We start from the raw sequence: 27311 nt of genomic DNA on the forward strand, positions 1-27311 counted from the left end.
GCCTTTTGCAGCAAGCAGCTTTTGCGTGCCACAGCCTGGGGAGTAATGAGGTGGGGCGTGTCTTTGTTGCCGCAGTTCTGCAATTTCATGTTCTCCTCTTGAGGATGCGTCCACTTGAGCCTGTCGGCAGCTTTTAAGTGCGAGTATTAGAGGGCAAAGGCTTGGTGTTGATGGTGCGTGTCAGGGCGGGCAGAAGACCTGACCAAAGCATAGGAGAGGTGGGGTGTCGTCTTGTCAGTGAGGTCATGTCATGGCATTTGTGTGGTGTGGTTTGTGGGTGCGTTGTGAAGAGGGGCCCCATTTTGTCGCAGGCCTGTCAGGCTGGTGTGGGCTCTGGAGGTGTGTGGGGCGTGAGGGGCTGCCTCTTCCATGGCGTTCGGTCCCGCTCCACCTTCCTGCCAGCTCACTAAGCCTGTCTTTAGGCTTGGCCTTTCCCAGTCGTTGGGTGTGCCGTGTGGGTGCCCTAGTGGCCCTGTTGCTTGTAAGGTTGTAGGTGGGAGAAAGGAGCGTGCCTGTTTGGGCTTGTGCGCGTGTGGGGCCTTCCGTGGGGGTGGCAGCGCAAGCAGGCAGAGGAGGGCTGCTTACGAGAGCAGGAGGCTGTCCTGGCAGCCCTGGTTGAGCGCTCGGCAGCCCTGTGCTGTGGTGAGGCCTGCCGCAGTCCCCAAAGGCTTGTGTTGGCCCTTCCGTAGCACTCCCCTTAGCTGGGTTTGTCATGTTTGCGGCGTGAGCTCTGGCGTGACGCGGTGCTTGGTCTCTGGGTGATGCGTCCAAAGAAGAGCAACAAAGCCAGTGAAGGATGTAGAGCCTCAAGACTTAGGAAGAGTGGTTGGGAGAAGTGGGTGTGTTTATTTTGCTGGAAAAGGCGGCTGAGGGAGACCTTATCGCTCTGTACAAGTACCGGACAGGAGGTTGTAGCGAGGTGGGTGTCAGTCTGTTATCCCTAGTAAGAAGTGATAGGACGAGAGGCAAGAGCCTCAAGTTGCGCCAGGGGAGGTTTAGTTTGGTTGTTACAAAAAATGTCTTCACTGAGAGGGTTATGAAGCACTGGAACAGGCTGCCCAGGGAAGTGGTTGAGTCATCATTGCGGGAGGTATCGAAAAGACGTGGAGGCATGGGGCTTAGGGCCATGGTTTAGTGTTGGACTTGGTTGTGTTAGGTTAACGGTGGCGGTCGATTATGTTAAAGGTGTTTTCCAACCCAAATGACTCTCTGATTGTACACGGGGCACCCTGCAAGGGCAGGTGAGTTTCTGGAGAGCCCGTGAGTGTGGCGAGAAGCAGAGGGCGAGTGGGAGCGTCAGGCGGGGAAGGCTGTTGAAGGCAGGGTTTTTGTTGTGGTGTTGGGGTGAGCTCTGAGGGGTGAGGCCATTTCTCTGCGCAGCGTGTGACGGGCAGAAAGAGGATGTGGAGATTGGCGAGGTGAGTTGGAGGCGAGCATGCAGCACGTGGCTGCAGAGTCGAGGCCCTGGTGGTGATGGATGGTTGCGGAAGGGTTGATGAATGGCAAGGCGTGCCCCAGTTGAGCCGAGGTGAGCGTTTGCAGGCTGTTTGTCAGGCGAGCAGTGCTTGTTGGCGAGGAAGATGAGAAGAGGTAAGAAGGAGTGCTGTGTGACTGGGTGCACGTAAGTCCCCAGGGCCTGATGGGTTGCATGCCCGAATGCGGAGGGTGCTGAGTGCTGTCCTTGGGGTATCGCTCTCCACTAGCTTGGAAAGGTCATGGTGCCTGTGGGCAGTTCCTGGAAGAGAGCTCATACCCCTTGTATCTTGAAGAAGCTGAAGAGGGAGGCTCTGGGACAGTAGAGGCTGGAGATGCTGCCCCTGTTTCATGTGAAGCTGATGGAGGAAATGCACCCGGAAAGAGCTGCCAAGGCCAGGAAGGACAAGGAGGTGATGGGGCCTTGTCGGCATGCATTTACGAAGGGGAAATCGTGCTTTCTGACCTCCGTGTCTCCCTACGTTGAAGTGAGTCGCTTTGTGGGGGAGGAGAGCGCCACGTCTGGTGTTTACCTCAAGCTTTTACTGAAGCCTTTGATGCTTCCTCCCCTTGCGTGCTGCTAGACAAGCCAGGAGAGTAGGGGGTGCGTAAGGTGCCAGTGAGGTGGAGTGCAAAGTGGCTGAAGGTCTGGTCCCAGAGGCTTGTGATGAGTGGCCCAAAGTGCATCTGGAGGCAAGTCTCAAGTGGTGTGGCCCAGGTTTTGGATCGTTGCGGCCAACACTGTTCAACATCGTCCTCGGTGACATGGTCAGTGGGACGGAGTGCCCCCGTCAGCAAGTTGTGAGAGGATGCAAAATGTGGAGGAGTGTCTGATGCACCGTCTGGTTGTGCCAGCATTGACAGGGATGTGGAGGTTCTGGAGACCGGGAGGGAGAGGAATCTGCTGAAGTTGAAGAGGGGGAAAGGCAAAGTCCTGCCTCTGGGGAGGAATGGCGCTGGGCAGCAGGCCATGCTGGGGGCCGATAGCCTGGACAGCAGCTTTGCTGAGCACGACTTTGTGGTGCTGGTGGAGAACAAGGTGAGTGCGAGGCAGCCGTGCACCCTTGCGGCAGAAGAGCCCCGGAGTCTCGATGGTGGCGTTGGGAAGAGCGTTGCCAGCAGGTTGGAGGAGGTGATCTTGCTCTCTCTTCAGCGCTGGTGAGGCCCCGTGTGGAATCCCGTGTCCCGTTGAAGGCTCCCAGGTGGAAGAAGGACATGGACTTGTTGGAGCGCGTTTGGTGCAGGGCCGCCAAGACGCTGAAAGGAGTGGAGCATCCTTCCCACGAGGAGAAGCTGAGAGAGCTGGGAGGCTTTTCAGGCAGGAGGCAGGGCTGCGCCGGGGAGATGTCATCGATAGGTCTAAATCTGGGATGGGAGGGAATGATTTGAGGGGCGTCAGGCCCTTCTGATGGGTGCCCACGGCCAGGGCAAGGGGGAATGGAGAAAGCTGCAAAGACGTGGCATTTCCTTGGCAGCGAAGGCAAGGGTTTTTCAGTGCGAGGGTGGTGAAGCAGTGGAAGCGGTTGTGCAGAGAGGTGTTGGGAGTCTCCATGCTTGGAGAGACTGAAAAGCTGACTGGCCATGGTCGTGGAGAGCCTGCTCGAGCTGACCCTGCTTGACGAGGTTGCATTGAACTAGGTGATCTCCAGCGTTTCCTTGTTATCTAAATGATTCTGTTTGTTGTGATTGTGCTTGCTGTGCTGGCCAGCGAGTTGTGCTGGGAAGAGAGTTGTTGAGGTGTGTGCTGCTGTGGGGATCTTGCGTCAGAGGCCTGGGTAGACGTGCATTAGCGTATGCAAGGCTTTGTTTGAGCAAGTGAAGGGCTTGTGTGGTGGGCTGGCAGCCCTGCTTTGCTGGTCTGTGCTGTTGTTGTTGCTGGGGTCATACTTCCTAAGGGAGGTCTAGTGTCCCTTTTGCACGCATTGCAATGGCCTGTTGAGCCCTGGCTTTGTGCCAGGTGAGGCTGGAAGAGCCTTGGGAGAAGAAAGGAAGAGGAGGCGTCTGAGGCTGGCATGCAGAACATCTTTATTGAGGCAAAAGAGTGAAAAGGCAGGAGCGCCGAGTGGGGCAGAGCCAGTCTGAGGTGCAAGTAGGGCAACCATAAGACAAAATCCTTTGCGTGAGTGGATTGTGCCAGATCGCCGAGGTCTTCCTGCCCCGCAGTGGGAGCGGCACAGCAGAGGTCCCCGGTGGTCTTTGTCTTGTGAGAAGGTGTTTGCAGCAGAGAGTAGTTAACGCAGCAGAAGGGGCGACGCCACGAAGGAAGTGGGAGAAGAGGAGGATGTACACGGGCCATGTTTCCAGGCAGCCCGTGCTAGCCCCTTCCCTGCTTCCTTGCTTGGTGCCTGAAGAGGAAGAGGTGTGGACGGCAGGTCCGCGTGCGAGCAAGAGCGCGTCGGTGCGTCCTCAGTCCATGAAGTGGCTCCCAGGGGGTGGGTGGCTGGTGTCAGGGGTGGTGGCGAGGGCCCTTAGCAGGGGTAGCAGGCTCTTCTGGCGCCGAAGCAGCCCAGGCCTCCGAAGCCGTAGCCGTAGCCGAAGCCGCCGGAGATGGGCACTCCCTGGGCGCTGAGAGCGCTGCCCACGGCAGCCGATGTGGAGGATCCGACGGCGGTGTTCTGGGGGAAGGAGCTGAGGATGGGCCCTGGCAGGGTGACCAGCACGGTGGAAGGCTGGATGACGACGCGGGAGTCCTCGCACTGCCTGACGCAGGGCTCGTTGCAGCTGTTAGCCAGCGGGGTGGGTCCGCAGGGGTTGCAGAGGTCGTAGCAGGCCATGTCTGTGGTGCGGAGGGTCCCTGGAAGAGAGGGTGTTGAGGAAGCGGAGGGGCGTGGGGGTGCGAGGAGCGGTGCTGCAGGAGGGCAGGGGAGCGTGGAGGCGTGTTGTGTGGCGGTGGGGAGCGTGGCGGTGGGGAGGCTTTGTGGCTGGTGAAGGTGTGGGCAGAGGGTGGTGGGAGAGAGGGGCCAGGTGGGGCAGGAGAAAGGAGGAGAAGGGGGTTGGGGCTCACCTTGTTGACGTTGGAGGAGAAGGGGTGAGGAGAAGTGTGTGAGGGAGAGAGGCGCTGGTGCGTCTTTTATGCTGGTCCGGGAGGGGCGGGCCAGGCTTTGCGCATGAGAGCCTTTTGCAGCGAGCAGCTTTTGCGTGCCACAGCCTGGGGAGTAATGAGGTGGGGCGTGTCTTTGTTGCCGCAGTTCTGCAATTTCATGTTCTCCTCTTGAGGATGCGTCCACTTGAGCCTGTCGGCAGCTTTTAAGTGCGAGTATTAGAGGGCAAAGGCTTGGTGTTGATGGTGCGTGTCAGGGCGGGCAGAAGACCTGACCAAAGCATAGGAGAGGTGGGGTGTCGTCTTGTCAGTGAGGTCATGTCATGGCATTTGTGTGGTGTGGTTTGTGGGTGCGTTGTGAAGAGGGGCCCCATTTTGTCGCAGGCCTGTCAGGCTGGTGTGGGCTCTGGAGGTGTGTGGGGCGTGAGGGGCTGCCTCTTCCATGGCGTTCGGTCCCGCTCCACCTTCCTGCCAGCTCACTAAGCCTGTCTTTAGGCTTGGCCTTTCCCAGTCGTTGGGTGTGCCGTGTGGGTGCCCTAGTGGCCCTGTTGCTTGTAAGGTTGTAGGTGGGAGAAAGGAGCGTGCCTGTTTGGGCTTGTGCGCGTGTGGGGCCTTCCGTGGGGGGTGGCAGCGCAAGCAGGCAGAGGAGGGCTGCTTACGAGAGCAGGAGGCTGTCCTGGCAGCCCTGGTTGAGCGCTCGGCAGCCCTGTGCTGTGGTGAGGCCTGCCGCAGTCCCCAAAGGCTTGTGTTGGCCCTTCCGTAGCACTCCCCTTAGCTGGGTTTGTCATGTTTGCGGCGTGAGCTCTGGCGTGACGCGGTGCTTGGTCTCTGGGTGATGCGTCCAAAGAAGAGCAACAAAGCCAGTGAAGGATGTAGAGCCTCAAGACTTAGGAAGAGTGGTTGGGAGAAGTGGGTGTGTTTATTTTGCTGGAAAAGGCGGCTGAGGGAGACCTTATCGCTCTGTACAAGTACCGGACAGGAGGTTGTAGCGAGGTGGGTGTCAGTCTGTTATCCCTAGTAAGAAGTGATAGGACGAGAGGCAAGAGCCTCAAGTTGCGCCAGGGGAGGTTTAGTTTGGTTGTTACAAAAAATGTCTTCACTGAGAGGGTTATGAAGCACTGGAACAGGCTGCCCAGGGAAGTGGTTGAGTCATCATTGCGGGAGGTATCGAAAAGACGTGGAGGCATGGGGCTTAGGGCCATGGTTTAGTGTTGGACTTGGTTGTGTTAGGTTAACGGTGGCGGTCGATTATGTTAAAGGTGTTTTCCAACCCAAATGACTCTCTGATTGTACACGGGGCACCCTGCAAGGGCAGGTGAGTTTCTGGAGAGCCCGTGAGTGTGGCGAGAAGCAGAGGGCGAGTGGGAGCGTCAGGCGGGGAAGGCTGTTGAAGGCAGGGTTTTTGTTGTGGTGTTGGGGTGAGCTCTGAGGGGTGAGGCCATTTCTCTGCGCAGCGTGTGACGGGCAGAAAGAGGATGTGGAGATTGGCGAGGTGAGTTGGAGGCAAGCATGCAGCACGTGGCTGCAGAGCCGAGGCCCTGGTGGTGATGGATGGTTGCGGAAGGGTTGATGAATGGCAAGGCGTGCCCCAGTTGAGCCGAGGTGAGCGTTTGCAGACTGTTTGTCAGGCGAGCAGTGCTTGTTGGCGAGGAAGATGAGAAGAGGTAAGAAGGAGTGCTGTGTGACTGGGTGCACGTAAGTCCCCAGGGCCTGATGGGTTGCATGCCCGAAAGCGGAGGGTGCTGACTGCTGTCCTTGGGGTATCGCTCTCCACTAGCTTGGAAAGGTCATGGTGCCTGTGGGCAGTTCCTGGAAGAGAGCTCATACCCCTTGTATCTTGAAGAAGCTGAAGAGGGAGGCTCTGGGACAGTAGAGGCTGGAGATGCTGCCCCTGTTTCATGTGAAGCTGATGGAGGAAATGCACCCGGAAAGAGCTGCCAAGGCCAGGAAGGACAAGGAGGTGATGGGGCCTTGTCGGCATGCATTTACGAAGGGGAAATCGTGCTTTCTGACCTCCGTGTCTCCCTACATTGACGTGAGTCGCTTTGTGGGGGAGGAGAGCGCCACGTCTGGTGTTTACCTCAAGCTTTTACTGAAGCCTTTGATGCTTCCTCCCCTTGCGTGCTGCTAGACAAGCCAGGAGAGTAGGGGGTGCGTAAGGTGCCAGTGAGGTGGAGTGCAAAGTGGCTGAAGGTCTGGTCCCAGAGGCTTGTGATGAGTGGCCCAAAGTGCATCTGGAGGCAAGTCTCAAGTGGTGTGGCCCCGGTTTTGGATCGTTGCGGCCAACACTGTTCAACATCGTCCTCGGTGACATGGTCAGTGGGACGGAGTGCCCCCGTCAGCAAGTTGTGAGAGGATGCAAAATGTGGAGGAGTGTCTGAGGCACCGTCTGGTTGTGCCAGCATTGACAGGGATGTGGAGGTTCTGGAGACCGGGAGGGAGAGGAATCTGCTGAAGTTGAAGAGGGGGAAAGGCAAAGTCCTGCCTCTGGGGAGGAATGGCACTGGGCAGCAGGCCATGCTGGGGGCCGATAGCCTGGACAGCAGCTTTGCTGAGCACGACTTTGTGGTGCTGGTGGAGAACAAGGTGAGTGCGAGGCAGCCGTGCACCCTTGCGGCAGAAGAGCCCCGGAGTCTCGATGGTGGCGTTGGGAAGAGCGTTGCCAGCAGGTTGGAGGAGGTGATCTTGCTCTCTCTTCAGCGCTGGTGAGGCCCCGTGTGGAATCCCGTGTCCCGTTGAAGGCTCCCAGGTGGAAGAAGGACATGGACTTGTTGGAGCGCGTTTGGTGCAGGGCCGCCAAGACGCTGAAAGGAGTGGAGCATCCTTCCCACGAGGAGAAGCTGAGAGAGCTGGGAGGCTTTTCAGGCAGGAGGCAGGGCTGCGCCGGGGAGATGTCATCGATAGGTCTAAATCTGGGATGGGAGGGAATGATTTGAGGGGCGTCAGGCCCTTCTGATGGGTGCCCACGGCCAGGGCAAGGGGGAATGGAGAAAGCTGCAAAGACGTGGCATTTCCTTGGCAGCGAAGGCAAGGGTTTTTCAGTGCGAGGGTGGTGAAGCAGTGGAAGCGGTTGTGCAGAGAGGTGTTGGGAGTCTCCATGCTTGGAGAGACTGAAAAGCTGACTGGCCATGGTCGTGGAGAGCCTGCTCGAGCTGACCCTGCTTGACGAGGTTGCATTGAACTAGGTGATCTCCGGCGTTTCCTTGTTATCTAAATGATTCTGTTTGTTGTGATTGTGCTTGCTGTGCTGGCCAGCGAGTTGTGCTGGGAAGAGAGTTGTTGAGGTGTGTGCTGCTGTGGGGATCTTGCGTCAGAGGCCTGGGTAGACGTGCATTAGCGTATGCAAGGCTTTGTTTGAGCAAGTGAAGGGCTTGTGTGGTGGGCTGGCAGCCCTGCTTTGCTGGTCTGTGCTGTTGTTGTTGCTGGGGTCATGCTTCCTAAGGGAGGTCTAGTGTCCCTTTTGCACGCATTGCAATGGCCTGTTGAGCCCTGGCTTTGTGCCGGGTGAGGCTGGAAGAGCGTTGGGAGAAGAAAGGAAGAGGAGGCGTCTGAGGCTGGCATGCAGAACATCTTTATTGAGGCAAAAGAGTGAAAAGGCAGGAGCGCCGAGTGGGGCAGAGCCAGTCTGAGGTGCAAGTAGGGCAACCATAAGACAAAATCCTTTGCGTGAGTGGATTGTGCCAGATCGCCGAGGTCTTCCTGCCCCGCAGTGGGAGCGGCACAGCAGAGGTCCCCGGTGGTCTTTGTCTTGTGAGAAGGTGTTTGCAGCAGAGAGTAGTTAACGCAGCAGAAGGGGCGACGCCACGAAGGAAGTGGGAGAAGAGGAGGATGTACACGGGCCATGTTTCCAGGCAGCCCGTGCTAGCCCCTTCCCTGCTTCCTTGCTTGGTGCCTGAAGAGGAAGAGGTGTGGACGGCAGGTCCGCGTGCGAGCAAGAGCGCGTCGGTGCGTCCTCAGTCCATGAAGTGGCTCCCAGGGGGTGGGTGGCTGGTGTCAGGGGTGGTGGCGAGGGCCCTTAGCAGGGGTAGCAGGCTCTTCTGGCGCCGAAGCAGCCCAGGCCTCCGAAGCCGTAGCCGTAGCCGAAGCCGCCGGAGATGGGCACTCCCTGGGCGCTGAGAGCGCTGCCCACGGCAGCCGATGTGGAGGATCCGACGGCGGTGTTCTGGGGGAAGGAGCTGAGGATGGGCCCTGGCAGGGTGACCAGCACGGTGGAAGGCTGGATGACGACGCGGGAGTCCTCGCACTGCCTGACGCAGGGCTCGTTGCAGCTGTTAGCCAGCGGGGTGGGTCCGCAGGGGTTGCAGAGGTCGTAGCAGGCCATGTCTGTGGTGCGGAGGGTCCCTGGAAGAGAGGGTGTTGAGGAAGCGGAGGGGCGTGGGGGTGCGAGGAGCGGTGCTGCAGGAGGGCAGGGGAGCGTGGAGGCGTGTTGTGGGGCGGTGGGGAGCGTGGCGGTGGGGAGGCTTTGTGGCTGGTGAAGGTGTGGGCAGAGGGTGGTGGGAGAGAGGGGCCAGGTGGGGCAGGAGAAAGGAGGAGAAGGGGGTTGGGGCTCACCTTGTTGACGTTGGAGGAGAAGGGGTGAGGAGAAGTGTGTGAGGGAGAGAGGCGCTGGTGCGTCTTTTATGCTGGTCCGGGAGGGGCGGGCCAGGCTTTGCGCATGAGAGCCTTTTGCAGCGAGCAGCTTTTGCGTGCCACAGCCTGGGGAGTAATGAGGTGGGGCGTGTCTTTGTTGCCGCAGTTCTGCAATTTCATGTTCTCCTCTTGAGGATGCGTCCACTTGAGCCTGTCGGCAGCTTTTAAGTGCGAGTATTAGAGGGCAAAGGCTTGGTGTTGATGGTGCGTGTCAGGGCGGGCAGAAGACCTGACCAAAGCATAGGAGAGGTGGGGTGTCGTCTTGTCAGTGAGGTCATGTCATGGCATTTGTGTGGTGTGGTTTGTGGGTGCGTTGTGAAGAGGGGCCCCATTTTGTCGCAGGCCTGTCAGGCTGGTGTGGGCTCTGGAGGTGTGTGGGGCGTGAGGGGCTGCCTCTTCCATGGCGTTCGGTCCCGCTCCACCTTCCTGCCAGCTCACTAAGCCTGTCTTTAGGCTTGGCCTTTCCCAGTCGTTGGGTGTGCCGTGTGGGTGCCCTAGTGGCCCTGTTGCTTGTAAGGTTGTAGGTGGGAGAAAGGAGCGTGCCTGTTTGGGCTTGTGCGCGTGTGGGGCCTTCCGTGGGGGTGGCAGCGCAAGCAGGCAGAGGAGGGCTGCTTACGAGAGCAGGAGGCTGTCCTGGCAGCCCTGGTTGAGCGCTCGGCAGCCCTGTGCTGTGGTGAGGCCTGCCGCAGTCCCCAAAGGCTTGTGTTGGCCCTTCCGTAGCACTCCCCTTAGCTGGGTTTGTCATGTTTGCGGCGTGAGCTCTGGCGTGACGCGGTGCTTGGTCTCTGGGTGATGCGTCCAAAGAAGAGCAACAAAGCCAGTGAAGGATGTAGAGCCTCAAGACTTAGGAAGAGTGGTTGGGAGAAGTGGGTGTGTTTATTTTGCTGGAAAAGGCGGCTGAGGGAGACCTTATCGCTCTGTACAAGTACCGGACAGGAGGTTGTAGCGAGGTGGGTGTCAGTCTGTTATCCCTAGTAAGAAGTGATAGGACGAGAGGCAAGAGCCTCAAGTTGCGCCAGGGGAGGTTTAGTTTGGTTGTTACAAAAAATGTCTTCACTGAGAGGGTTATGAAGCACTGGAACAGGCTGCCCAGGGAAGTGGTTGAGTCATCATTGCGGGAGGTATCGAAAAGACGTGGAGGCATGGGGCTTAGGGCCATGGTTTAGTGTTGGACTTGGTTGTGTTAGGTTAACGGTGGCGGTCGATTATGTTAAAGGTGTTTTCCAACCCAAATGACTCTCTGATTGTACACGGGGCACCCTGCAAGGGCAGGTGAGTTTCTGGAGAGCCCGTGAGTGTGGCGAGAAGCAGAGGGCGAGTGGGAGCGTCAGGCGGGGAAGGCTGTTGAAGGCAGGGTTTTTGTTGTGGTGTTGGGGTGAGCTCTGAGGGGTGAGGCCATTTCTCTGCGCAGCGTGTGACGGGCAGAAAGAGGATGTGGAGATTGGCGAGGTGAGTTGGAGGCGAGCATGCAGCACGTGGCTGCAGAGTCGAGGCCCTGGTGGTGATGGATGGATGCGGAAGGGTTGATGAATGGCAAGGCGTGCCCCAGTTGAGCCGAGGTGAGCGTTTGCAGGCTGTTTGTCAGGCGAGCAGTGCTTGTTGGCGAGGAAGATGAGAAGAGGTAAGAAGGAGTGCTGTGTGACTGGGTGCACGTAAGTCCCCAGGGCCTGATGGGTTGCATGCCCGAATGCGGAGGGTGCTGAGTGCTGTCCTTGGGGTATCGCTCTCCACTAGCTTGGAAAGGTCATGGTGCCTGTGGGCAGTTCCTGGAAGAGAGCTCATACCCCTTGTATCTTGAAGAAGCTGAAGAGGGAGGCTCTGGGACAGTAGAGGCTGGAGATGCTGCCCCTGTTTCATGTGAAGCTGATGGAGGAAATGCACCCGGAAAGAGCTGCCAAGGCCAGGAAGGACAAGGAGGTGATGGGGCCTTGTCGGCATGCATTTACGAAGGGGAAATCGTGCTTTCTGACCTCCGTGTCTCCCTACGTTGAAGTGAGTCGCTTTGTGGGGGAGGAGAGCGCCACGTCTGGTGTTTACCTCAAGCTTTTACTGAAGCCTTTGATGCTTCCTCCCCTTGCGTGCTGCTAGACAAGCCAGGAGAGTAGGGGGTGCGTAAGGTGCCAGTGAGGTGGAGTGCAAAGTGGCTGAAGGTCTGGTCCCAGAGGCTTGTGATGAGTGGCCCAAAGTGCATCTGGAGGCAAGTCTCAAGTGGTGTGGCCCAGGTTTTGGATCGTTGCGGCCAACACTGTTCAACATCGTCCTCGGTGACATGGTCAGTGGGACGGAGTGCCCCCGTCAGCAAGTTGTGAGAGGATGCAAAATGTGGAGGAGTGTCTGATGCACCGTCTGGTTGTGCCAGCATTGACAGGGATGTGGAGGTTCTGGAGACCGGGAGGGAGAGGAATCTGCTGAAGTTGAAGAGGGGGAAAGGCAAAGTCCTGCCTCTGGGGAGGAATGGCGCTGGGCAGCAGGCCATGCTGGGGGCCGATAGCCTGGACAGCAGCTTTGCTGAGCACGACTTTGTGGTGCTGGTGGAGAACAAGGTGAGTGCGAGGCAGCCGTGCACCCTTGCGGCAGAAGAGCCCCGGAGTCTCGATGGTGGCGTTGGGAAGAGCGTTGCCAGCAGGTTGGAGGAGGTGATCTTGCTCTCTCTTCAGCGCTGGTGAGGCCCCGTGTGGAATCCCGTGTCCCGTTGAAGGCTCCCAGGTGGAAGAAGGACATGGACTTGTTGGAGCGCGTTTGGTGCAGGGCCGCCAAGACGCTGAAAGGAGTGGAGCATCCTTCCCACGAGGAGAAGCTGAGAGAGCTGGGAGGCTTTTCAGGCAGGAGGCAGGGCTGCGCCGGGGAGATGTCATCGATAGGTCTAAATCTGGGATGGGAGGGAATGATTTGAGGGGCGTCAGGCCCTTCTGATGGGTGCCCACGGCCAGGGCAAGGGGGAATGGAGAAAGCTGCAAAGACGTGGCATTTCCTTGGCAGCGAAGGCAAGGGTTTTTCAGTGCGAGGGTGGTGAAGCAGTGGAAGCGGTTGTGCAGAGAGGTATTGGGAGTCTCCATGCTTGGAGAGACTGAAAAGCTGACTGGCCATGGTCGTGGAGAGCCTGCTCGAGCTGACCCTGCTTGACGAGGTTGCATTGAACTAGGTGATCTCCGGCGTTTCCTTGTTATCTAAATGATTCTGTTTGTTGTGATTGTGCTTGCTGTGCTGGCCAGCGAGTTGTGCTGGGAAGAGAGTTGTTGAGGTGTGTGCTGCTGTGGGGATCTTGCGTCAGAGGCCTGGGTAGACGTGCATTAGCGTATGCAAGGCTTTGTTTGAGCAAGTGAAGGGCTTGTGTGGTGGGCTGGCAGCCCTGCTTTGCTGGTCTGTGCTGTTGTTGTTGCTGGGGTCATGCTTCCTAAGGGAGGTCTAGTGTCCCTTTTGCACGCATTGCAATGGCCTGTTGAGCCCTGGCTTTGTGCCGGGTGAGGCTGGAAGAGCGTTGGGAGAAGAAAGGAAGAGGAGGCGTCTGAGGCTGGCATGCAGAACATCTTTATTGAGGCAAAAGAGTGAAAAGGCAGGAGCGCCGAGTGGGGCAGAGCCAGTCTGAGGTGCAAGTAGGGCAACCATAAGACAAAATCCTTTGCGTGAGTGGATTGTGCCAGATCGCCGAGGTCTTCCTGCCCCGCAGTGGGAGCGGCACAGCAGAGGTCCCCGGTGGTCTTTGTCTTGTGAGAAGGTGTTTGCAGCAGAGAGTAGTTAACGCAGCAGAAGGGGCGACGCCACGAAGGAAGTGGGAGAAGAGGAGGATGTACACGGGCCATGTTTCCAGGCAGCCCGTGCTAGCCCCTTCCCTGCTTCCTTGCTTGGTGCCTGAAGAGGAAGAGGTGTGGACGGCAGGTCCGCGTGCGAGCAAGAGCGCGTCGGTGCGTCCTCAGTCCATGAAGTGGCTCCCAGGGGGTGGGTGGCTGGTGTCAGGGGTGGTGGCGAGGGCCCTTAGCAGGGGTAGCAGGCTCTTCTGGCGCCGAAGCAGCCCAGGCCTCCGAAGCCGTAGCCGTAGCCGAAGCCGCCGGAGATGGGCACTCCCTGGGCGCTGAGAGCGCTGCCCACGGCAGCCGATGTGGAGGATCCGACGGCGGTGTTCTGGGGGAAGGAGCTGAGGATGGGCCCTGGCAGGGTGACCAGCACGGTGGAAGGCTGGATGACGACGCGGGAGTCCTCGCACTGCCTGACGCAGGGCTCGTTGCAGCTGTTAGCCAGCGGGGTGGGTCCGCAGGGGTTGCAGAGGTCGTAGCAGGCCATGTCTGTGGTGCGGAGGGTCCCTGGAAGAGAGGGTGTTGAGGAAGCGGAGGGGCGTGGGGGTGCGAGGAGCGGTGCTGCAGGAGGGCAGGGGAGCGTGGAGGCGTGTTGTGTGGCGGTGGGGAGCGTGGCGGTGGGGAGGCTTTGTGGCTGGTGAAGGTGTGGGCAGAGGGTGGTGGGAGAGAGGGGCCAGGTGGGGCAGGAGAAAGGAGGAGAAGGGGGTTGGGGCTCACCTTGTTGACGTTGGAGGAGAAGGGGTGAGGAGAAGTGTGTGAGGGAGAGAGGCGCTGGTGCGTCTTTTATGCTGGTCCGGGAGGGGCGGGCCAGGCTTTGCGCATGAGAGCCTTTTGCAGCAAGCAGCTTTTGCGTGCCACAGCCTGGGGAGTAATGAGGTGGGGCGTGTCTTTGTTGCCGCAGTTCTGCAATTTCATGTTCTCCTCTTGAGGATGCGTCCACTTGAGCCTGTCGGCAGCTTTTAAGTGCGAGTATTAGAGGGCAAAGGCTTGGTGTTGATGGTGCGTGTCAGGGCGGGCAGAAGACCTGACCAAAGCATAGGAGAGGTGGGGTGTCGTCTTGTCAGTGAGGTCATGTCATGGCATTTGTGTGGTGTGGTTTGTGGGTGCGTTGTGAAGAGGGGCCCCATTTTGTCGCAGGCCTGTCAGGCTGGTGTGGGCTCTGGAGGTGTGTGGGGCGTGAGGGGCTGCCTCTTCCATGGCGTTCGGTCCCGCTCCACCTTCCTGCCAGCTCACTAAGCCTGTCTTTAGGCTTGGCCTTTCCCAGTCGTTGGGTGTGCCGTGTGGGTGCCCTAGTGGCCCTGTTGCTTGTAAGGTTGTAGGTGGGAGAAAGGAGCGTGCCTGTTTGGGCTTGTGCGCGTGTGGGGCCTTCCGTGGGGGTGGCAGCGCAAGCAGGCAGAGGAGGGCTGCTTACGAGAGCAGGAGGCTGTCCTGGCAGCCCTGGTTGAGCGCTCGGCAGCCCTGTGCTGTGGTGAGGCCTGCCGCAGTCCCCAAAGGCTTGTGTTGGCCCTTCCGTAGCACTCCCCTTAGCTGGGTTTGTCATGTTTGCGGCGTGAGCTCTGGCGTGACGCGGTGCTTGGTCTCTGGGTGATGCGTCCAAAGAAGAGCAACAAAGCCAGTGAAGGATGTAGAGCCTCAAGACTTAGGAAGAGTGGTTGGGAGAAGTGGGTGTGTTTATTTTGCTGGAAAAGGCGGCTGAGGGAGACCTTATCGCTCTGTACAAGTACCGGACAGGAGGTTGTAGCGAGGTGGGTGTCAGTCTGTTATCCCTAGTAAGAAGTGATAGGACGAGAGGCAAGAGCCTCAAGTTGCGCCAGGGGAGGTTTAGTTTGGTTGTTACAAAAAATGTCTTCACTGAGAGGGTTATGAAGCACTGGAACAGGCTGCCCAGGGAAGTGGTTGAGTCATCATTGCGGGAGGTATCGAAAAGACGTGGAGGCATGGGGCTTAGGGCCATGGTTTAGTGTTGGACTTGGTTGTGTTAGGTTAACGGTGGCGGTCGATTATGTTAAAGGTGTTTTCCAACCCAAATGACTCTCTGATTGTACACGGGGCACCCTGCAAGGGCAGGTGAGTTTCTGGAGAGCCCGTGAGTGTGGCGAGAAGCAGAGGGCGAGTGGGAGCGTCAGGCGGGGAAGGCTGTTGAAGGCAGGGTTTTTGTTGTGGTGTTGGGGTGAGCTCTGAGGGGTGAGGCCATTTCTCTGCGCAGCGTGTGACGGGCAGAAAGAGGATGTGGAGATTGGCGAGGTGAGTTGGAGGCAAGCATGCAGCACGTGGCTGCAGAGCCGAGGCCCTGGTGGTGATGGATGGTTGCGGAAGGGTTGATGAATGGCAAGGCGTGCCCCAGTTGAGCCGAGGTGAGCGTTTGCAGACTGTTTGTCAGGCGAGCAGTGCTTGTTGGCGAGGAAGATGAGAAGAGGTAAGAAGGAGTGCTGTGTGACTGGGTGCACGTAAGTCCCCAGGGCCTGATGGGTTGCATGCCCGAAAGCGGAGGGTGCTGACTGCTGTCCTTGGGGTATCGCTCTCCACTAGCTTGGAAAGGTCATGGTGCCTGTGGGCAGTTCCTGGAAGAGAGCTCATACCCCTTGTATCTTGAAGAAGCTGAAGAGGGAGGCTCTGGGACAGTAGAGGCTGGAGATGCTGCCCCTGTTTCATGTGAAGCTGATGGAGGAAATGCACCCGGAAAGAGCTGCCAAGGCCAGGAAGGACAAGGAGGTGATGGGGCCTTGTCGGCATGCATTTACGAAGGGGAAATCGTGCTTTCTGACCTCCGTGTCTCCCTACGTTGAAGTGAGTCGCTTTGTGGGGGAGGAGAGCGCCACGTCTGGTGTTTACCTCAAGCTTTTACTGAAGCCTTTGATGCTTCCTCCCCTTGCGTGCTGCTAGACAAGCCAGGAGAGTAGGGGGTGCGTAAGGTGCCAGTGAGGTGGAGTGCAAAGTGGCTGAAGGTCTGGTCCCAGAGGCTTGTGATGAGTGGCCCAAAGTGCATCTGGAGGCAAGTCTCAAGTGGTGTGGCCCCGGTTTTGGATCGTTGCGGCCAACACTGTTCAACATCGTCCTCGGTGACATGGTCAGTGGGACGGAGTGCCCCCGTCAGCAAGTTGTGAGAGGATGCAAAATGTGGAGGAGTGTCTGAGGCACCGTCTGGTTGTGCCAGCATTGACAGGGATGTGGAGGTTCTGGAGACCGGGAGGGAGAGGAATCTGCTGAAGTTGAAGAGGGGGAAAGGCAAAGTCCTGCCTCTGGGGAGGAATGGCGCTGGGCAGCAGGCCATGCTGGGGGCCGATAGCCTGGACAGCAGCTTTGCTGAGCACGACTTTGTGGTGCTGGTGGAGAACAAGGTGAGTGCGAGGCAGCCGTGCACCCTTGCGGCAGAAGAGCCCCGGAGTCTCGATGGTGGCGTTGGGAAGAGCGTTGCCAGCAGGTTGGAGGAGGTGATCTTGCTCTCTCTTCAGCGCTGGTGAGGCCCCGTGTGGAATCCCGTGTCCCGTTGAAGGCTCCCAGGTGGAAGAAGGACATGGACTTGTTGGAGCGCGTTTGGTGCAGGGCCGCCAAGACGCTGAAAGGAGTGGAGCATCCTTCCCACGAGGAGAAGCTGAGAGAGCTGGGAGGCTTTTCAGGCAGGAGGCAGGGCTGCGCCGGGGAGATGTCATCGATAGGTCTAAATCTGGGATGGGAGGGAATGATTTGAGGGGCGTCAGGCCCTTCTGATGGGTGCCCACGGCCAGGGCAAGGGGGAATGGAGAAAGCTGCAAAGACGTGGCATTTCCTTGGCAGCGAAGGCAAGGGTTTTTCAGTGCGAGGGTGGTGAAGCAGTGGAAGCGGTTGTGCAGAGAGGTGTTGGGAGTCTCCATGCTTGGAGAGACTGAAAAGCTGACTGGCCATGGTCGTGGAGAGCCTGCTCGAGCTGACCCTGCTTGACGAGGTTGCATTGAACTAGGTGATCTCCGGCGTTTCCTTGTTATCTAAATGATTCTGTTTGTTGTGATTGTGCTTGCTGTGCTGGCCAGCGAGTTGTGCTGGGAAGAGAGTTGTTGAGGTGTGTGCTGCTGTGGGGATCTTGCGTCAGAGGCCTGGGTAGACGTGCATTAGCGTATGCAAGGCTTTGTTTGAGCAAGTGAAGGGCTTGTGTGGTGGGCTGGCAGCCCTGCTTTGCTGGTCTGTGCTGTTGTTGTTGCTGGGGTCATGCTTCCTAAGGGAGGTCTAGTGTCCCTTTTGCACGCATTGCAATGGCCTGTTGAGCCCTGGCTTTGTGCCGGGTGAGGCTGGAAGAGCGTTGGGAGAAGAAAGGAAGAGGAGGCGTCTGAGGCTGGCATGCAGAACATCTTTATTGAGGCAAAAGAGTGAAAAGGCAGGAGCGCCGAGTGGGGCAGAGCCAGTCTGAGGTGCAAGTAGGGCAACCATAAGACAAAATCCTTTGCGTGAGTGGATTGTGCCAGATCGCCGAGGTCTTCCTGCCCCGCAGTGGGAGCGGCACAGCAGAGGTCCCCGGTGGTCTTTGTCTTGTGAGAAGGTGTTTGCAGCAGAGAGTAGTTAACGCAGCAGAAGGGGCGACGCCACGAAGGAAGTGGGAGAAGAGGAGGATGTACACGGGCCATGTTTCCAGGCAGCCCGTGCTAGCCCCTTCCCTGCTTCCTTGCTTGGTGCCTGAAGAGGAAGAGGTGTGGACGGCAGGTCCGCGTGCGAGCAAGAGCGCGTCGGTGCGTCCTCAGTCCATGAAGTGGCTCCCAGGGGGTGGGTGGCTGGTGTCAGGGGTGGTGGCGAGGGCCCTTAGCAGGGGTAGCAGGCTCTTCTGGCGCCGAAGCAGCCCAGGCCTCCGAAGCCGTAGCCGTAGCCGAAGCCGCCGGAGATGGGCACTCCCTGGGCGCTGAGAGCGCTGCCCACGGCAGCCGATGTGGAGGATCCGACGGCGGTGTTCTGGGGGAAGGAGCTGAGGATGGGCCCTGGCAGGGTGACCAGCACGGTGGAAGGCTGGATGACGACGCGGGAGTCCTCGCACTGCCTGACGCAGGGCTCGTTGCAGCTGTTAGCCAGCGGGGTGGGTCCGCAGGGGTTGCAGAGGTCGTAGCAGGCCATGTCTGTGGTGCGGAGGGTCCCTGGAAGAGAGGGTGTTGAGGAAGCGGAGGGGCGTGGGGGTGCGAGGAGCGGTGCTGCAGGAGGGCAGGGGAGCGTGGAGGCGTGTTGTGGGGCGGTGGGGAGCGTGGCGGTGGGGAGGCTTTGTGGCTGGTGAAGGTGTGGGCAGAGGGTGGTGGGAGAGAGGGGCCAGGTGGGGCAGGAGAAAGGAGGAGAAGGGGGTTGGGGCTCACCTTGTTGACGTTGGAGGAGAAGGGGTGAGGAGAAGTGTGTGAGGGAGAGAGGCGCTGGTGCGTCTTTTATGCTGGTCCGGGAGGGGCGGGCCAGGCTTTGCGCATGAGAGCCTTTTGCAGCGAGCAGCTTTTGCGTGCCACAGCCTGGGGAGTAATGAGGTGGGGCGTGTCTTTGTTGCCGCAGTTCTGCAATTTCATGTTCTCCTCTTGAGGATGCGTCCACTTGAGCCTGTCGGCAGCTTTTAAGTGCGAGTATTAGAGGGCAAAGGCTTGGTGTTGATGGTGCGTGTCAGGGCGGGCAGAAGACCTGACCAAAGCATAGGAGAGGTGGGGTGTCGTCTTGTCAGTGAGGTCATGTCATGGCATTTGTGTGGTGTGGTTTGTGGGTGCGTTGTGAAGAGGGGCCCCATTTTGTCGCAGGCCTGTCAGGCTGGTGTGGGCTCTGGAGGTGTGTGGGGCGTGAGGGGCTGCCTCTTCCATGGCGTTCGGTCCCGCTCCACCTTCCTGCCAGCTCACTAAGCCTGTCTTTAGGCTTGGCCTTTCCCAGTCGTTGGGTGTGCCGTGTGGGTGCCCTAGTGGCCCTGTTGCTTGTAAGGTTGTAGGTGGGAGAAAGGAGCGTGCCTGTTTGGGCTTGTGCGCGTGTGGGGCCTTCCGTGGGGGTGGCAGCGCAAGCAGGCAGAGGAGGGCTGCTTACGAGAGCAGGAGGCTGTCCTGGCAGCCCTGGTTGAGCGCTCGGCAGCCCTGTGCTGTGGTGAGGCCTGCCGCAGTCCCCAAAGGCTTGTGTTGGCCCTTCCGTAGCACTCCCCTTAGCTGGGTTTGTCATGTTTGCGGCGTGAGCTCTGGCGTGACGCGGTGCTTGGTCTCTGGGTGATGCGTCCAAAGAAGAGCAACAAAGCCAGTGAAGGATGTAGAGCCTCAAGACTTAGGAAGAGTGGTTGGGAGAAGTGGGTGTGTTTATTTTGCTGGAAAAGGCGGCTGAGGGAGACCTTATCGCTCTGTACAAGTACCGGACAGGAGGTTGTAGCGAGGTGGGTGTCAGTCTGTTATCCCTAGTAAGAAGTGATAGGACGAGAGGCAAGAGCCTCAAGTTGCGCCAGGGGAGGTTTAGTTTGGTTGTTACAAAAAATGTCTTCACTGAGAGGGTTATGAAGCACTGGAACAGGCTGCCCAGGGAAGTGGTTGAGTCATCATTGCGGGAGGTATCGAAAAGACGTGGAGGCATGGGGCTTAGGGCCATGGTTTAGTGTTGGACTTGGTTGTGTTAGGTTAACGGTGGCGGTCGATTATGTTAAAGGTGTTTTCCAACCCAAATGACTCTCTGATTGTACACGGGGCACCCTGCAAGGGCAGGTGAGTTTCTGGAGAGCCCGTGAGTGTGGCGAGAAGCAGAGGGCGAGTGGGAGCGTCAGGCGGGGAAGGCTGTTGAAGGCAGGGTTTTTGTTGTGGTGTTGGGGTGAGCTCTGAGGGGTGAGGCCATTTCTCTGCGCAGCGTGTGACGGGCAGAAAGAGGATGTGGAGATTGGCGAGGTGAGTTGGAGGCGAGCATGCAGCACGTGGCTGCAGAGTCGAGGCCCTGGTGGTGATGGATGGATGCGGAAGGGTTGATGAATGGCAAGGCGTGCCCCAGTTGAGCCGAGGTGAGCGTTTGCAGGCTGTTTGTCAGGCGAGCAGTGCTTGTTGGCGAGGAAGATGAGAAGAGGTAAGAAGGAGTGCTGTGTGACTGGGTGCACGTAAGTCCCCAGGGCCTGATGGGTTGCATGCCCGAATGCGGAGGGTGCTGAGTGCTGTCCTTGGGGTATCGCTCTCCACTAGCTTGGAAAGGTCATGGTGCCTGTGGGCAGTTCCTGGAAGAGAGCTCATACCCCTTGTATCTTGAAGAAGCTGAAGAGGGAGGCTCTGGGACAGTAGAGGCTGGAGATGCTGCCCCTGTTTCATGTGAAGCTGATGGAGGAAATGCACCCGGAAAGAGCTGCCAAGGCCAGGAAGGACAAGGAGGTGATGGGGCCTTGTCGGCATGCATTTACGAAGGGGAAATCGTGCTTTCTGACCTCCGTGTCTCCCTACGTTGAAGTGAGTCGCTTTGTGGGGGAGGAGAGCGCCACGTCTGGTGTTTACCTCAAGCTTTTACTGAAGCCTTTGATGCTTCCTCCCCTTGCGTGCTGCTAGACAAGCCAGGAGAGTAGGGGGTGCGTAAGGTGCCAGTGAGGTGGAGTGCAAAGTGGCTGAAGGTCTGGTCCCAGAGGCTTGTGATGAGTGGCCCAAAGTGCATCTGGAGGCAAGTCTCAAGTGGTGTGGCCCAGGTTTTGGATCGTTGCGGCCAACACTGTTCAACATCGTCCTCGGTGACATGGTCAGTGGGACGGAGTGCCCCCGTCAGCAAGTTGTGAGAGGATGCAAAATGTGGAGGAGTGTCTGATGCACCGTCTGGTTGTGCCAGCATTGACAGGGATGTGGAGGTTCTGGAGACCGGGAGGGAGAGGAATCTGCTGAAGTTGAAGAGGGGGAAAGGCAAAGTCCTGCCTCTGGGGAGGAATGGCGCTGGGCAGCAGGCCATGCTGGGGGCCGATAGCCTGGACAGCAGCTTTGCTGAGCACGACTTTGTGGTGCTGGTGGAGAACAAGGTGAGTGCGAGGCAGCCGTGCACCCTTGCGGCAGAAGAGCCCCGGAGTCTCGATGGTGGCGTTGGGAAGAGCGTTGCCAGCAGGTTGGAGGAGGTGATCTTGCTCTCTCTTCAGCGCTGGTGAGGCCCCGTGTGGAATCCCGTGTCCCGTTGAAGGCTCCCAGGTGGAAGAAGGACATGGACTTGTTGGAGCGCGTTTGGTGCAGGGCCGCCAAGACGCTGAAAGGAGTGGAGCATCCTTCCCACGAGGAGAAGCTGAGAGAGCTGGGAGGCTTTTCAGGCAGGAGGCAGGGCTGCGCCGGGGAGATGTCATCGATAGGTCTAAATCTGGGATGGGAGGGAATGATTTGAGGGGCGTCAGGCCCTTCTGATGGGTGCCCACGGCCAGGGCAAGGGGGAATGGAGAAAGCTGCAAAGACGTGGCATTTCCTTGGCAGCGAAGGCAAGGGTTTTTCAGTGCGAGGGTGGTGAAGCAGTGGAAGCGGTTGTGCAGAGAGGTATTGGGAGTCTCCATGCTTGGAGAGACTGAAAAGCTGACTGGCCATGGTCGTGGAGAGCCTGCTCGAGCTGACCCTGCTTGACGAGGTTGCATTGAACTAGGTGATCTCCGGCGTTTCCTTGTTATCTAAATGATTCTGTTTGTTGTGATTGTGCTTGCTGTGCTGGCCAGCGAGTTGTGCTGGGAAGAGAGTTGTTGAGGTGTGTGCTGCTGTGGGGATCTTGCGTCAGAGGCCTGGGTAGACGTGCATTAGCGTATGCAAGGCTTTGTTTGAGCAAGTGAAGGGCTTGTGTGGTGGGCTGGCAGCCCTGCTTTGCTGGTCTGTGCTGTTGTTGTTGCTGGGGTCATGCTTCCTAAGGGAGGTCTAGTGTCCCTTTTGCACGCATTGCAATGGCCTGTTGAGCCCTGGCTTTGTGCCGGGTGAGGCTGGAAGAGCGTTGGGAGAAGAAAGGAAGAGGAGGCGTCTGAGGCTGGCATGCAGAACATCTTTATTGAGGCAAAAGAGTGAAAAGGCAGGAGCGCCGAGTGGGGCAGAGCCAGTCTGAGGTGCAAGTAGGGCAACCATAAGACAAAATCCTTTGCGTGAGTGGATTGTGCCAGATCGCCGAGGTCTTCCTGCCCCGCAGTGGGAGCGGCACAGCAGAGGTCCCCGGTGGTCTTTGTCTTGTGAGAAGGTGTTTGCAGCAGAGAGTAGTTAACGCAGCAGAAGGGGCGACGCCACGAAGGAAGTGGGAGAAGAGGAGGATGTACACGGGCCATGTTTCCAGGCAGCCCGTGCTAGCCCCTTCCCTGCTTCCTTGCTTGGTGCCTGAAGAGGAAGAGGTGTGGACGGCAGGTCCGCGTGCGAGCAAGAGCGCGTCGGTGCGTCCTCAGTCCATGAAGTGGCTCCCAGGGGGTGGGTGGCTGGTGTCAGGGGTGGTGGCGAGGGCCCTTAGCAGGGGTAGCAGGCTCTTCTGGCGCCGAAGCAGCCCAGGCCTCCGAAGCCGTAGCCGTAGCCGAAGCCGCCGGAGATGGGCACTCCCTGGGCGCTGAGAGCGCTGCCCACGGCAGCCGATGTGGAGGATCCGACGGCGGTGTTCTGGGGGAAGGAGCTGAGGATGGGCCCTGGCAGGGTGACCAGCACGGTGGAAGGCTGGATGACGACGCGGGAGTCCTCGCACTGCCTGACGCAGGGCTCGTTGCAGCTGTTAGCCAGCGGGGTGGGTCCGCAGGGGTTGCAGAGGTCGTAGCAGGCCATGTCTGTGGTGCGGAGGGTCCCTGGAAGAGAGGGTGTTGAGGAAGCGGAGGGGCGTGGGGGTGCGAGGAGCGGTGCTGCAGGAGGGCAGGGGAGCGTGGAGGCGTGTTGTGGGGCGGTGGGGAGCGTGGCGGTGGGGAGGCTTTGTGGCTGGTGAAGGTGTGGGCAGAGGGTGGTGGGAGAGAGGGGCCAGGTGGGGCAGGAGAAAGGAGGAGAAGGGGGTTGGGGCTCACCTTGTTGACGTTGGAGGAGAAGGGGTGAGGAGAAGTGTGTGAGGGAGAGAGGCGCTGGTGCGTCTTTTATGCTGGTCCGGGAGGGGCGGGCCAGGCTTTGCGCATGAGAGCCTTTTGCAGCGAGCAGCTTTTGCGTGCCACAGCCTGGGGAGTAATGAGGTGGGGCGTGTCTTTGTTGCCGCAGTTCTGCAATTTCATGTTCTCCTCTTGAGGATGCGTCCACTTGAGCCTGTCGGCAGCTTTTAAGTGCGAGTATTAGAGGGCAAAGGCTTGGTGTTGATGGTGCGTGTCAGGGCGGGCAGAAGACCTGACCAAAGCATAGGAGAGGTGGGGTGTCGTCTTGTCAGTGAGGTCATGTCATGGCATTTGTGTGGTGTGGTTTGTGGGTGCGTTGTGAAGAGGGGCCCCATTTTGTCGCAGGCCTGTCAGGCTGGTGTGGGCTCTGGAGGTGTGTGGGGCGTGAGGGGCTGCCTCTTCCATGGCGTTCGGTCCCGCTCCACCTTCCTGCCAGCTCACTAAGCCTGTCTTTAGGCTTGGCCTTTCCCAGTCGTTGGGTGTGCCGTGTGGGTGCCCTAGTGGCCCTGTTGCTTGTAAGGTTGTAGGTGGGAGAAAGGAGCGTGCCTGTTTGGGCTTGTGCGCGTGTGGGGCCTTCCGTGGGGGTGGCAGCGCAAGCAGGCAGAGGAGGGCTGCTTACGAGAGCAGGAGGCTGTCCTGGCAGCCCTGGTTGAGCGCTCGGCAGCCCTGTGCTGTGGTGAGGCCTGCCGCAGTCCCCAAAGGCTTGTGTTGGCCCTTCCGTAGCACTCCCCTTAGCTGGGTTTGTCATGTTTGCGGCGTGAGCTCTGGCGTGACGCGGTGCTTGGTCTCTGGGTGATGCGTCCAAAGAAGAGCAACAAAGCCAGTGAAGGATGTAGAGCCTCAAGACTTAGGAAGAGTGGTTGGGAGAAGTGGGTGTGTTTATTTTGCTGGAAAAGGCGGCTGAGGGAGACCTTATCGCTCTGTACAAGTACCGGACAGGAGGTTGTAGCGAGGTGGGTGTCAGTCTGTTATCCCTAGTAAGAAGTGATAGGACGAGAGGCAAGAGCCTCAAGTTGCGCCAGGGGAGGTTTAGTTTGGTTGTTACAAAAAATGTCTTCACTGAGAGGGTTATGAAGCACTGGAACAGGCTGCCCAGGGAAGTGGTTGAGTCATCATTGCGGGAGGTATCGAAAAGACGTGGAGGCATGGGGCTTAGGGCCATGGTTTAGTGTTGGACTTGGTTGTGTTAGGTTAACGGTGGCGGTCGATTATGTTAAAGGTGTTTTCCAACCCAAATGACTCTCTGATTGTACACGGGGCACCCTGCAAGGGCAGGTGAGTTTCTGGAGAGCCCGTGAGTGTGGCGAGAAGCAGAGGGCGAGTGGGAGCGTCAGGCGGGGAAGGCTGTTGAAGGCAGGGTTTTTGTTGTGGTGTTGGGGTGAGCTCTGAGGGGTGAGGCCATTTCTCTGCGCAGCGTGTGACGGGCAGAAAGAGGATGTGGAGATTGGCGAGGTGAGTTGGAGGCGAGCATGCAGCACGTGGCTGCAGAGTCGAGGCCCTGGTGGTGATGGATGGATGCGGAAGGGTTGATGAATGGCAAGGCGTGCCCCAGTTGAGCCGAGGTGAGCGTTTGCAGGCTGTTTGTCAGGCGAGCAGTGCTTGTTGGCGAGGAAGATGAGAAGAGGTAAGAAGGAGTGCTGTGTGACTGGGTGCACGTAAGTCCCCAGGGCCTGATGGGTTGCATGCCCGAATGCGGAGGGTGCTGAGTGCTGTCCTTGGGGTATCGCTCTCCACTAGCTTGGAAAGGTCATGGTGCCTGTGGGCAGTTCCTGGAAGAGAGCTCATACCCCTTGTATCTTGAAGAAGCTGAAGAGGGAGGCTCTGGGACAGTAGAGGCTGGAGATGCTGCCCCTGTTTCATGTGAAGCTGATGGAGGAAATGCACCCGGAAAGAGCTGCCAAGGCCAGGAAGGACAAGGAGGTGATGGGGCCTTGTCGGCATGCATTTACGAAGGGGAAATCGTGCTTTCTGACCTCCGTGTCTCCCTACGTTGAAGTGAGTCGCTTTGTGGGGGAGGAGAGCGCCACGTCTGGTGTTTACCTCAAGCTTTTACTGAAGCCTTTGATGCTTCCTCCCCTTGCGTGCTGCTAGACAAGCCAGGAGAGTAGGGGGTGCGTAAGGTGCCAGTGAGGTGGAGTGCAAAGTGGCTGAAGGTCTGGTCCCAGAGGCTTGTGATGAGTGGCCCAAAGTGCATCTGGAGGCAAGTCTCAAGTGGTGTGGCCCAGGTTTTGGATCGTTGCGGCCAACACTGTTCAACATCGTCCTCGGTGACATGGTCAGTGGGACGGAGTGCCCCCGTCAGCAAGTTGTGAGAGGATGCAAAATGTGGAGGAGTGTCTGATGCACCGTCTGGTTGTGCCAGCATTGACAGGGATGTGGAGGTTCTGGAGACCGGGAGGGAGAGGAATCTGCTGAAGTTGAAGAGGGGGAAAGGCAAAGTCCTGCCTCTGGGGAGGAATGGCGCTGGGCAGCAGGCCATGCTGGGGGCCGATAGCCTGGACAGCAGCTTTGCTGAGCACGACTTTGTGGTGCTGGTGGAGAACAAGGTGAGTGCGAGGCAGCCGTGCACCCTTGCGGCAGAAGAGCCCCGGAGTCTCGATGGTGGCGTTGGGAAGAGCGTTGCCAGCAGGTTGGAGGAGGTGATCTTGCTCTCTCTTCAGCGCTGGTGAGGCCCCGTGTGGAATCCCGTGTCCCGTTGAAGGCTCCCAGGTGGAAGAAGGACATGGACTTGTTGGAGCGCGTTTGGTGCAGGGCCGCCAAGACGCTGAAAGGAGTGGAGCATCCTTCCCACGAGGAGAAGCTGAGAGAGCTGGGAGGCTTTTCAGGCAGGAGGCAGGGCTGCGCCGGGGAGATGTCATCGATAGGTCTAAATCTGGGATGGGAGGGAATGATTTGAGGGGCGTCAGGCCCTTCTGATGGGTGCCCACGGCCAGGGCAAGGGGGAATGGAGAAAGCTGCAAAGACGTGGCATTTCCTTGGCAGCGAAGGCAAGGGTTTTTCAGTGCGAGGGTGGTGAAGCAGTGGAAGCGGTTGTGCAGAGAGGTGTTGGGAGTCTCCATGCTTGGAGAGACTGAAAAGCTGACTGGCCATGGTCGTGGAGAGCCTGCTCGAGCTGACCCTGCTTGACGAGGTTGCATTGAACTGGGTGATCTCCAGCGTTTCCTTGTTATCTAAATGATTCTGTTTGTTGTGATTGTGCTTGCTGTGCTGGCCAGCGAGTTGTGCTGGGAAGAGAGTTGTTGAGGTGTGTGCTGCTGTGGGGATCTTGCGTCAGAGGCCTGGGTAGACGTGCATTAGCGTATGCAAGGCTTTGTTTGAGCAAGTGAAGGGCTTGTGTGGTGGGCTGGCAGCCCTGCTTTGCTGGTCTGTGCTGTTGTTGTTGCTGGGGTCATGCTTCCTAAGGGAGGTCTAGTGTCCCTTTTGCACGCATTGCAATGGCCTGTTGAGCCCTGGCTTTGTGCCGGGTGAGGCTGGAAGAGCGTTGGGAGAAGAAAGGAAGAGGAGGCGTCTGAGGCTGGCATGCAGAACATCTTTATTGAGGCAAAAGAGTGAAAAGGCAGGAGCGCCGAGTGGGGCAGAGCCAGTCTGAGGTGCAAGTAGGGCAACCATAAGACAAAATCCTTTGCGTGAGTGGATTGTGCCAGATCGCCGAGGTCTTCCTGCCCCGCAGTGGGAGCGGCACAGCAGAGGTCCCCGGTGGTCTTTGTCTTGTGAGAAGGTGTTTGCAGCAGAGAGTAGTTAACGCAGCAGAAGGGGCGACGCCACGAAGGAAGTGGGAGAAGAGGAGGATGTACACGGGCCATGTTTCCAGGCAGCCCGTGCTAGCCCCTTCCCTGCTTCCTTGCTTGGTGCCTGAAGAGGAAGAGGTGTGGACGGCAGGTCCGCGTGCGAGCAAGAGCGCGTCGGTGCGTCCTCAGTCCATGAAGTGGCTCCCAGGGGGTGGGTGGCTGGTGTCAGGGGTGGTGGCGAGGGCCCTTAGCAGGGGTAGCAGGCTCTTCTGGCGCCGAAGCAGCCCAGGCCTCCGAAGCCGTAGCCGTAGCCGAAGCCGCCGGAGATGGGCACTCCCTGGGCGCTGAGAGCGCTGCCCACGGCAGCCGATGTGGAGGATCCGACGGCGGTGTTCTGGGGGAAGGAGCTGAGGATGGGCCCTGGCAGGGTGACCAGCACGGTGGAAGGCTGGATGACGACGCGGGAGTCCTCGCACTGCCTGACGCAGGGCTCGTTGCAGCTGTTAGCCAGCGGGGTGGGTCCGCAGGGGTTGCAGAGGTCGTAGCAGGCCATGTCTGTGGTGCGGAGGGTCCCTGGAAGAGAGGGTGTTGAGGAAGCGGAGGGGCGTGGGGGTGCGAGGAGCGGTGCTGCAGGAGGGCAGGGGAGCGTGGAGGCGTGTTGTGGGGCGGTGGGGAGCGTGGCGGTG

At 58.7% G+C, this 27311-nt stretch overlaps 3 protein-coding genes across 3 annotated transcripts; all 3 read right to left on the bottom strand.

The window, feature by feature from the left end:
• Positions 1-3941: 3941 nt before the first annotated feature.
• LOC142592909 (feather keratin 2-like) lies at positions 3942-4247 on the bottom strand. The gene has a single exon (XM_075705132.1). The coding sequence runs from the start codon at positions 4245-4247 to the stop codon at positions 3942-3944; it is 306 nt and encodes a 101-aa protein (XP_075561247.1).
• A 4281-nt stretch (positions 4248-8528) lies between these two features.
• On the bottom strand, positions 8529-8834 carry LOC142592910 (feather keratin 2-like). Its single transcript, XM_075705133.1, has one exon. It carries the CDS (start codon positions 8832-8834, stop codon positions 8529-8531), a length of 306 nt encoding a protein of 101 aa, XP_075561248.1.
• A 13452-nt stretch (positions 8835-22286) lies between these two features.
• Positions 22287-27178, bottom strand: LOC142597282 (feather keratin 2-like). The gene is made up of 2 exons (XM_075728305.1): positions 26898-27178; positions 22287-22359 (listed from the first exon to the last, which is right to left on the bottom strand). The coding sequence occupies exons 1-2, from the start codon at positions 27176-27178 to the stop codon at positions 22287-22289; spliced, it is 354 nt and encodes a 117-aa protein (XP_075584420.1).
• Positions 27179-27311: the final 133 nt, after the last annotated feature.

This window comes from Pelecanus crispus, chromosome 2 (assembly GCF_030463565.1).
Source record: "Pelecanus crispus isolate bPelCri1 chromosome 2, bPelCri1.pri, whole genome shotgun sequence".
NCBI lineage: Eukaryota > Metazoa > Chordata > Aves > Pelecaniformes > Pelecanidae > Pelecanus > Pelecanus crispus.